Source organism: Impatiens glandulifera, chromosome 7 (assembly GCF_907164915.1).
Source record: "Impatiens glandulifera chromosome 7, dImpGla2.1, whole genome shotgun sequence".
NCBI classification, from domain to species: Eukaryota; Viridiplantae; Streptophyta; class Magnoliopsida; order Ericales; family Balsaminaceae; genus Impatiens; species Impatiens glandulifera.
The window spans coordinates 1,812,802-1,824,294 of NC_061868.1; the positions used below are offsets into that span (position 1 = coordinate 1,812,802).

General features: G+C 31.8%; 1 protein-coding gene across 1 annotated transcript; it reads right to left on the reverse strand.

Moving 5' to 3' along the window:
• Positions 1-1,837: 1,837 nt before the first annotated feature.
• On the reverse strand, positions 1,838-6,861 carry LOC124944877 (respiratory burst oxidase homolog protein C-like). The gene is made up of 12 exons (XM_047485224.1): positions 6,318-6,861; positions 5,824-5,968; positions 5,647-5,695; positions 4,613-4,726; positions 4,110-4,526; positions 3,658-4,041; positions 3,489-3,581; positions 3,279-3,394; positions 3,098-3,203; positions 2,766-2,818; positions 2,205-2,698; positions 1,838-2,072 (listed from the first exon to the last, which is right to left on the reverse strand). Exons 1-12 carry the CDS (start codon positions 6,859-6,861, stop codon positions 1,963-1,965), a joined length of 2,625 nt encoding a protein of 874 aa, XP_047341180.1. The 3' UTR covers positions 1,838-1,962.
• Between the last annotated feature and the right edge of the window lie 4,632 nt (positions 6,862-11,493).

The following is an 11,493-nucleotide window of genomic DNA, read 5'->3' on the forward strand; positions in this document are numbered from 1 at the left end:
ATTCCTATTCTTTATCACCATCTTAGCAGAAGAATTGGAATGCAGCAAATTAAGAATACAGACAACTCAAACAAACCCAATTTACTTACAACCGAGAAAAATCTACGACCAGGAATGATCGTAGACTAGCCAACTAGTGACCCTGTTTAACAACCCAACGACCTAAGAACTGAAAGCAATCGATGACCTAAAGCAATCACAACCCTATATTTGTTCTCAAACAACTCTATCGACTGTATTTATGATTTCTCGACCCAATATTCGTGACACAAGTGAACAATTTCTAGACAAACGTACCAAACGTGTTGATTATGTCGATCGTGCCGAATGTGCCGACGATCGTGACTCCAACCACGTTTCACGTAACCTACGACCAAATCAAACAACCGAATTTTGCGCGACCGTTCAGATTGTGCCGAACATGCCAACCGTGTCGACCGTGATGATCGTGCCGATTGTGCCGAACGTTCCTCAAATTTTTTACTTGTTGCATCAATTAGTTATTTATTTATTTATTAAGCAATTATCTATTTATTATATTTGTCCGAACTTCCTCTCATTGCTAATTAGTTATTTTTCCATTTTATCCACATTGGAATATTTCAATTTAACCATTTATATGTTAAATTAATTTGTTGGTTAGATAGTGTCTATTTAAAGTTCAACTTTGAACGCAATTTTGGTCTTACATATATAATGGAATTATAATTCCAAATGATTAGAATTATCAATTTTATGATAATCTAAATTGTCAAAATTATTATTTGTTCTTTAAGTGATAATGGGTTTATTAAGAAAATGTCTTTACTGATGTTAATTGATTTGATTTTTAATGTAAATATATATAAATTTATTTTAAAATATAATTTTTTATTTATTAAATATCATTTAAATATTATTATTATTTTAATAAAAAAATAATTTAAAATGTAACTTAATTATATCATAATTAATTTTCAAAACATAAGTCAATGGTCCAATTCAGCCCAAAGAAACTCAATAGTTTCTGAAGTACTATTCACATTGGATGTTTCCATGATTAAATATGACATAATTTATGCATTTTCAAATAATCTGAAAACCTATATTTGGTCAAGAAAATACTATTTTTTTCTGGTCAGCTTTTTCCATTGTTCTTATGAAGTTTCCTTTTAAGTCTCGTTGTGGCATTTGTTTGTAGATTTCTTATTTTGTTTCTAAGATATTTTTATTATTGTTTTATTTTTTAAATCAAACAAATCAATTGTATTTAAAATACTAGTTGGATTAAAACCTAGTAAGTAACTTAAGTAGAAAGTCTACTTAAGATACCAAATGCCTCCGTGTTTGATTCTTATTAAAAATACAGAGAATCATACATGTGAAAGATTTCAACAAAATAAACAGTAAACTCGATCGAACGAGGTAAGAATCGATCTAATTGATCTTATTAAGAGGCTAACATGCCGAGATTTATTTTAAAACTCTAATTTTGAATAGTCTTTCACACCACAATTTGGATTAAAAAAAAGAGCTCAAAACATTTTCAAATAAGGCAAGTTCTAAGATCACATTTCTACAAATGCAAGCCCTGATTAGGCTGCTTTCACTAAATATATCAAACAAGTTCACAACACAGGTTAAAGCTCTTGGCCATCATATTGGAGGAGTTCATTTCAATAAATGTATCTAATAATTGAACCTGCTTTAGATCCTCGGGCTCTTGCAGCTGCTGAATCAAATCGGGCATTTGATGGTCTTTTATTTGGAATAAGTGCTTCTTCATGTCATGCATAAGAAAAATTTTGCAACCTAAGAAAAAAGACAGAAAAAATACATCTACAAAGAAGAAACTCTTGGTAATAACTAGGGTTGGACGGTTGGTTCGGTTATACTATTTCTCACATTAACAAAGTTAAAAAGTGTTTAGTAATACATAATATTGCATATTTACTAGGGCAGCTCATCATTTTGGTTGAAGATTCAAAAGTTCTCTTTGTTGAAATCAAATTTAGTGGAGGTTTTATGAGAGAAATCCAAAGATAGTTGCTTTAGCTCCTTTGTTAGTCTTGGTGCTCCACAATAGAAAACTCCTGCATTTGTTTTGTTCACATTAAAACACAATTACCAATATTAATAGTCCCATTTGAAAACATTTATGATTTCAATGTCTAGATTATGTTTTCAAATGAGGCGCATCATGTATGTATATATGCGTTACTTACCAACACGCGAATTGGTGTGTTTTATGGCTATGTTCTTATAGACATCACGCCATTTGGGCCTGGCAAAATGACACTTGACACTAGTGCCCGACACAACATCAACCCCATTCTTCGCATGGTTGATAGACTGAAGCATGGTGATCAGTGCAGATCGAGCATCTCCCTCTTCATACACACTTGTGCAATAAATATTCATTTCTATCACATTTTCATCGACCATTTCTGTCACCTCGTTCATTACCTCATTGAACCAATTAAACGAATTCTCCTCTCTCGTTAACCAGTAGAAATATGCCTTCCTGGTCTTAAATTGGTCTGAATTTTCAAGGGATTTGTCTTCTTCCCTAATGGCCTTGATGTTGTTCATAATGTCCTTCAAAATGCTAATCATTGGAGTTGCCCCTATGCCAAGACCCACCAACAATACTACATCATATTTCTTGTAGTCTTGTGCTGGTGCTCCATATGGACCATCAATCTTCACTTTTGGGATGCTGCACAATAAAATTTTAAGTATAAAGGAAAATTTCAACATAAGGTGAAAAGATGTTTTTAACTTACTTGGGATTGTATTCCCCCTGCAAACCAACTGCTTTCTGGAGTCCATTTTTAATCTATTGAAGAACCGCATAGAGATATTAATTTCATTGTCAAATAAAAGAATCAAATTTTCAAAGTCTCAATTTAACAAACACACACATAATAAGGTAAACTATTAAGATTGTTAACATTCCTTTCAAGATAATTGACTTGCATGTTAGAATGAGTTAACCTACTCTAAATTAAAAATAATAAAATGGTTTGAGTAATGTGAGTTGGATTTTACAAGATGATAATTTGAAATTGTCAATAGACCGATACATGACTGAGCCACATTTAGAAAAAAGTCATACCTCAGAGGAGAAAACGACCTGCATCTGTTTGGTCCAATCACCAAGATTACGAATATGGACACTGAGATAGTCATCTCCAGGAGCTGATGTTATGGAAAAAGGATGCCTGTTGTACAATTAGATATTGTTTATTAAAGATCTATCAAGAAATTAGTAGGTGATCTTCACAAGGCTTAGCTACCATTCGAATGGGGAAACCGCAGCACAATTAACAAACATGTATTGTCCGCTCTTGTACTTGAATCCGCTAGGCTTTGACATGTGAAGTGACAACACATTTGAAGGATAAACAATCACCTTCAAGTTTCATAATTAAGATAATTATCTGACCATTTTGCATGAAAGCATATATATAGGCTCATAGATTGTCCAATTGTTCTAGATTGTATACCTTTTGTATGACAACTTCAGTTCTGTATCTGAACGCTCTAGTTAATCTTTCACAGGCGTATACTATAATTGGGATGGCCAGGTACATCCAAGTCTATCATTTCCAACACAATGACCTCAATCTCTAACACACAAAACATTATAAAAACAACTACAAGATAACAACTTACTGTTTTCTTGTACCATTCATGAGTCAAATAAAGTTTGATGCCATGGGCAATGAGCAAACCATAGACAATGACAAATAAGTGGTGGGAGTACCAAAATGTATTGAATCCAGTAAACTTATTGAATGGCTTAGGGAGAATGATTTTGCTTCGCCTAAACCATGGTGTGGCCAAAGTGAAAGCTATGGCCATCAAAACCACCATGATTATCCCACTTATCCCCTCGAAGCTCTTCACAAAGTGCCAATAACTTGTTGGTTGCTCCCCGAAGTATTGGATCATCGGCTCGTACTTATCAGGACTTGCATCGAGTAGCCTAGGGAAATCACACGCCAAGTGATAAATCCCGTGTATACAAACTCCAATTGCAATTGCCACAGCTATGACCTAGGAATAAAGCAAAAACTGGTTGGAGCATTTTATCAAACATGTAGAATTCAAAATTTTTAACTCACTTTATGAAAGCTTAGATTGTCATTAAATGGAACAACAACTCCCAAATTGGTCTTGTTCCTGACCCAAGTAATGGTGTTTCTGCAAACGGGCATCAAGATCAAAGCCATGTTCAGCTTAAGAGTCTCAGCAGCACCTTTAGCCATGGAAACACAATGACCCATTACATCATATGCAGCCCTATTCTTGTATTGAATAAACTTCCAAATGAAAAGACCAATCATGACTCCAACCCATAGAACAATAACCCAAACCCTTTTCCAATTATCCAGAAAGAAGTATTTCACGTATCTGAAAAATGCCCTTGTTGGGTTGAGTTTAGTTGGTTTTAGTTTCTGGCTGAACAGATGGCTCAATTTACTGTCGTCTCCGCTTAAGGAATGGATTGGTGCTCGCAGCAAAATCTCCAAGTCCTCTATCTGTAGGTAATGTAATGTAATGTAATTCAATTGAATTAATCGTCAAACTTTTACAATTATCAAACCGATTTTGAAGGAATTTATACCAAGATATAGCCGGAATTATATGGGTCCAATTCTTCCATGATCAAAGCTGCATATTCATGCGCCTGCTTCTGAATATTTGAGAGTCTGTTGGCAGAAGCGCTTACAGCAATAATCTGAAAAAAAAATCAAATCTTTCACTCAACCCACGATCACAACAATCAAATAAGTCCAACTGTTCAATCAATTAGAGGATTGAGTATAACAAGTACTATTCAAATTTTTTTTTTGTATTATTTCTCATAGATGCATTTGTCCAAGAGCTTGTTTAAGTTATTTGAGTGATTTTATTTATTTATTATTGTCTACCAAATTTTGTTTGATATAAATAAAATTAGGTTTTTTAGTTTTAGTTAGTTGAATTTATTAATTTTTTTTAAATTTGTTAAAGATAGAGAGAAAGATTTTAATATTTTAATTGATAAAATGAATAACTTTATAGTTAAAATGACAAATGATGTAATATAAAAAAATTAGATAAAATTAAAAAAAATCATTTCTTTTAGTTTTATTTGAATTTTGGGTAAAATATTCATTTTTTTTAATTAGTTTTTATAATTTAATGATCATTATATTATCGGAAAGAAATGAAATTGAAAGTATGAGAAGATTAACCAAACGCCGACTCTATAGCAAAGAGTTGTTTAGGCGATCTTTTTAATTTACTTAAAATTTATTTATTTTTAAAATATTTTATTAGATGATTTAGATGAAATAATGTTTAAAATATATTTTAATTATGTATATATTAAAAATTTAATAATATTTGTTCTTTAAAATTTAACTTTCCTTAAATTTTAAGTGAATTAAATAAAGAATATTTTGATAGTTTAGTGAATGAATGACTGATGATATAATAGATGAATTGAAATGGAAAAAATATTAAATTTGGAATAAAAGTTAAAAAAAATCAAACAAGCTCTCGAGTTATCTAAATATTAAATTGAAGGAATTGAATTTTTAACTCACCAAATAAATAAAAGTTGATTAAAGCCACCAAATTAAGTAAAACTATATAAATTGACCATTTCACTACCTCTTTGATGTCTTCTTCAGTGATTCTTCCATCTGAATCTTTATCCACCCTACAAATTCAATTCAAGGGACTATTTATTTGCTCCATATTCAAATTTAATATTAATACATAAATGTTAATAATATTCAAATTTAAATAAATTTGAAGGAGAATATAATTTAAATTTAAATGGCTCACATGTCAAAGAATATATGGAGGCGTGAATCAAAACTTTCGTCTATAATAATTTCCCAAAATTCTCTCAACAGAGTTTTGTCAATCGAGTCTCCGGTTATTCTATATCTCATGCGAAGTGCGTCGAATATTTTAACCGCAAAATCATCTTTCGCCTTTTTCTTTTTTTCGAGAAAATCTTTAATTTCCGTATCGCTTTTCTCAAGAAAATCCTTAGGCACCGTGTTTATACCTATTAAAAAGTAAGATTACAAAAAAAAAAAAAAATTTAAAATCATTATCAATTTTTTATGATTTATTTTCTTAACTAAAGTAAGTAGATATTCACTATGTACCATGAGTCTTGGATTAAGGGAGTGTCCTAAAAGGTGGAATAAGTTACATTATCATGACTTCACTCATTTTTACGATTTCACCTATTTGTTTTTTACTGCTCTTATTTATATCGTATTACGTTTGTTTTTCTATAAAAAAATATTTTTATAAAATTAACCAACTATTAAGATTAGACTCGGTACCGATACATTCGCCGAAGACATAACGAGGGAGTAGCTCGGTGAAGGAAGTGAGTTTGTCGAACCGTCTATTGACGGCGAGCCAATTAGTATTTACGTCAATTTTGCTGATGAATTTCAAGCCTTTAAGTGCCTCCGACTCGTTCCGATTGAACCTTTGGCATGGTTTGGACCATTGGGATGTCATGGAGGTAATCCGTTTCAACTCCTTAGAGATATGTTTGATCCGAGACCTTCGATCTCTCGGATCAACATCAGGCTTTTCAATTGTCTTGACATGGTTCGGATCAGCGTCAGGCTTTTCATTTATCGTCTTGACATAGCAGACTCCTGAGTCATCATGCACGTCCAAAGTGATCTCCACGCACGTGTTGTCGTCGTCGGTGGGAACTGCCTCCGGGAGGTTGAAGCGTGCGCTCTTCCGTTTGTGGAGGGATCCAGTACTAGTAGTCGGAAAGTCATTTCCGACTACTTCGATCTCAGAATTTGGAGATATTCCTCCACTCCAAGTCTTTTGATTTTCCATTTTTTTATCCAAAATTCTAGCTATACCTTTAATTGGAGGAGAGACTTTGTTCATATATAAGAATACACCTTTGGATCCATACTTTAAATAATAATAATAATATCTGGCAACTAATTGCTTACAATAAATAGTCACGTTTGTTGTTTTTAGAATTTGATATTAGCTCAAATATTCATTTGAAGCTACCTTTGACTATTAAACATTTAACTAATTTTTAATTGTCCAAATTTTATCTCATTTTTATTTAATTATATCTATTCACATACAACAAATCTATATAAGAAAATTAACTAAGATTTTTTTATCTAGAAAGTTTACTCGAGTATGCAGAATCATCATGTCCTCCGACTTCAAGTAAACAAGTTCTTAATAAAAATCAAACTTATGACTAAACATGTGACACCCTAAACTCGGGTAGCGTTATCCGTGATGAAAATAAACTACAAATACCTCGAGGGCGAACATCACAATTTCTCTAACTTAATCACGCTATTGTCGCGCCATTGATTCACGTGATACTTTATTTAAGTGGGATTAATAGGTGATCCTTCGTAACACTTTGTTCCTCCCACTAACTCGGCTTTAATAACACGTGTAATGCCTTGAATTCAAATACTGTTATCCGTGAAAAAAAAATAGATTACAAATATTTTCGAATAAATTTCCAAACCACCAACTCCCAAGTCAAATGGTATACGAGAATGTACCTATAGTTTATTAGCCCACATTTACATGTAGTCACATTTATTGTAATTTCTAAGTGTAAACATAGTCACAAAACACAATTCTTTTTGTTTAAGTATCCTTCGGGTTTAATTTTCAATCCTTTTAATTAATATACAATAATTTGAATAGAGTTGACTCTTAATTAATTATTTGTTGGCACATCTCATACACTTTCATATATATTAACCAATTCATAATTAGGACCGTTAGACTTTAATGTAACTAAAGAATCAATTAACAAGGAATATGAAATTTGGTTGTTTAGTTAATTAGGTCACTTCTCATCCACTTTCAAATTGACTAATTTAATTTTGTTTTTTAAGTAGCAAATTTTAATGATATTTTTTTTATATGTTAGGTGATGTTAATTATAATTTTTTAACAAATGTTTGACTAGTTTATTATATATAAAAAAACACTCAGACATCAAAAAAATATTAGAAAAAAATAAACCATGTTTATCAGCCCAACCTGAAAATATTTTGAATAAATATCCCTTAAGTTTGATTAACTAGTGTAGTATTAAATTATTTAAATAACAATTTAAATATTAACTAGTAATTTTTCGTTCAAGCTTTATTTCGTCTTCAATTATTAGTCTACTTCTCTATAAGAAACCAAATAAGACGAATGTACACACTTATTTATTTTATTTTTAGGCTCAATGCATTGGAGTAAAATAAAACAATTAAATTTTAGAAAAATTGTTATATTAATCGATTCCAAAATCAATTAAACATCGTAATTAGATATCGTGAATAGAAAAAATATAATAATAAAATAAACCAACAAAATAATAATAATAGTCGTCGTCGTGTAAAAAATAAATGAATAAATATATATATATATAATAATAATAATAATAATAGATATAAGGAAAAAAATAAATTAATAATAATAATGATAATAATATTTATTTGTTTTGATTTAAAAATATTTTTACTAAACATATTTTTGTGATTTTTTTATGGAATTGAATCTCGTCAAAGACTACCTACATCTCTTGTGAAAGGAGAATTAGGTCCAAACATAATTTAGTACGTCATGAATTTGTTTAATTTTATTTGAATAATTTTTATTTTAATAAAAATGCCCCTACTAGTATTGACATAAATGTTTTTATTTTTATTTTTCGAAGCGTGAACAAGATATTATGATAGGTCTTTCATTGTTTCAAAAATGTATATGCTTTTAAACGACGTATCTTTTGAGCATGTCACTGCTGAATGGATCGTAACCAACCGAGTTGCTCCTTCTGATCTTCCCAAGGAATTTGAAACTTGCCTCTTGGACCAAATCACCTTAATGTAAGTTTCATGGTTTCACATTTTTGTTAAAGTCTCTTGCCATCCAACTTTGATACCTCTAGGTATGGCACAAAGTGTCCCAACATTTATCTTCCATTAATTAGCGCGAGTTAGTCGTTCTAGGAGTACTCTTAATGTAGGGAATTTCATCTTGATCAGTTGTACTGCGTCTATGCCTTATATCAATGAGAACAATATCTCATCCATAGACGTTTGGACAGTTGTTTGACAGTTCTAGAGGACGTAAGGTAGCTCATCGTGCCAATCTTTGTGAGTGTGGATCATCTTCTCGATGATCATGATGATGATGTTCTAGTTGGCCATCTCGACTGCTCTGTTAGTCTGTGGTTGGTACAGTGATGATTTGCGATGATCAATGTGGAATTCATTTAACACTTGATTCGAGGCGCACATGATTTAAGCAGAGTATTTGTTGAACAGGTCGTCGTTGATCGGGGCTGCATAAACTCTTCTTCATCTAGGGTTATTAGGATGTTTTGTCATGTGTCCTTCAAGGATGATGCATCCTCAGATTATGTGTCCTATGGTAACTCGTGTTTGACCTGACCAACTTTAGACATAAGCTAAAGATGTCCGGAAGGATGATAATGACCTAGTTAAATTTAACTTTAGACATAAGCTAAGAAGTCTGAAGGAAGAGTTGTGACCTAGATAGGGTTATCTTTGAACATAAGCTAAAAGTCATTGTTGTGATTTGCACTTAGAAGACATCCACTCATTTTTCGTTTTTGTCATGTCTGTTCTAAGAACAGGGCTGCATCTAAAGATTTAGTATATACCAATCTGATTTGTCATGCAAACAGTGTTCTCTTCTAGTGCACCTCTTGCGTTTGGATGTATTGAAGGATTGACGACACATTTTCTTTTAAAATGCCTTAGGTCTATTTGTTTGTGGATAAACATTACTTTGGGAATTTACAAGTGAATATTTTTATGTAAAGAAAACGGTCGAATTATTTGTTAGAAGAAATATTTTTCATAGTTGTTTTTATTTTTTATAATTTTTATATTAATAAAAAAATGCCCATAGTATTTGTTAAGGAACCAGACAATCTTATTCCACAAAATCGGCAAGTTAATGATGCAATCAAGTCACAATATATTCCTCCATAATCTTAGTGATTGCACAGCTAATTGTTACCCATATTTAGACTCCACAAAATCTGCAAGTCAAAGATGCAATCAAGTCACAATATATTCCTACATAATCTTAGTGATTGCACAACTAATTCTTACCCATATTTAGACTTTACATATAACAAATTGTAATATAAATAACATGTACATTTCTCATTCATATACACAATTTATTCTTTTTCAATCATACATCTTCTCTACATGGTATCAGAAGTCTAGATCCTACAATGTCATCAAACGCCTTCTCCGTCCCAAAACTCATACATCATGAGCTCACCAAACTCCATGACAACACCAACTCCACCTCATCAACACCTACCACCGCTTTTGTCGCAACCTACAAACCATCATCCAATACTCGCCAAAATAACAATTACTCCCGACCCCAATACTCTAAAGACAACAGCCGACAGTCCTCACCACACTACCCCAACCCCTCCTCCTCATCCAACACCAAATCACCTGATGTCTGCCAATATTGTGGCTACATTGGTCACACCATCTTCGTCTGTCGCCACTTCTCTCGCGCCCATCCTAACTTTACACTCAAACCCTTTGTACGTCAATCTCGCTACACTCGTCCTCAAGCCAACACTGCCTATTCATCTCACGCCCCTCCATGTGACTGGATTATAGATAGCGGTGCTACTCACCATGTCACACATGATCTCGATAATCTCACTACAACAAAAAACACTTTTGGCAACGCTTAAAAAGGCTTCTGCCAACCCTTAAAAGCGTCGCTAAAAATATTACCGACACTTATTCTTGCGTCGCCAGAAGCAGGGTGGGCGCAAGTTATAACGACGCTTAAATAAGCGTCGGTAACATTAATTTAAGCGTTGCTAAAAGTCTATTTCATTTTTAACCATTCTTTATATTATAATATTATTTTTTTTTTTTACAATTTATCTGAATATTTTTAAAATTAAATTAATAATGAAAAAAATTTAATTTATACTAATTATTGACATTTTTAATTATAACAAAATTAATATAAATTTTTATAACAAAACTATCTCATAAAATACAAATTATTTGAATTCTTCTAATATCTTCTCTACACTCTACATGCATCTGTCAACAACTTTCTAATTAGTTTTTAGCTAAATCAGATTGTTTGAAGCTGCAGTTAAGTTCAGAAAGCTGGAAATACAAACAAAACATAATCAATAATAAAAAAATAAAAGGCTTCCACAGTTGGTACCAAATTTTGAAAGAGAGAGACAAGTCTTCCCACCTTCACATGAAATAGTTTTCTTTTGACCTGGAACCACATCTGTCAAACACAAATTTCATTAAACTTTTATACAAATAACTACAAAATAGTCATTAAGTCATTTAAGATTTGTAAAAGCATTAACCTTTTTCAGTGTACTTTTGCAATCACATTCTCCACTTCATCATCTGACTTAAGCATAACTGTAAAAAAAACATATTT

Bases quoted from the DNA above. Each gene is read 5' to 3' on its own strand.
- LOC124944877 (XM_047485224.1), bottom strand. From the start codon at position 6,861: ATGGAAAATCAAAAGACTTGGAGTGGAGGAATATCTCCAAATTCTGAG. The intron at 4,727-5,646 runs GTAGTGAAATGG...TTTTTTTTTCAG, and splicing joins CTGAAGAAGACATCAAAGAG to ATTATTGCTGTAAGCGCTTC. The intron at 3,204-3,278 runs GTAGCTAAGCCT...ATTGTACAACAG, and splicing joins GCGGTTTCCCCATTCGAATG to GCATCCTTTTTCCATAACAT.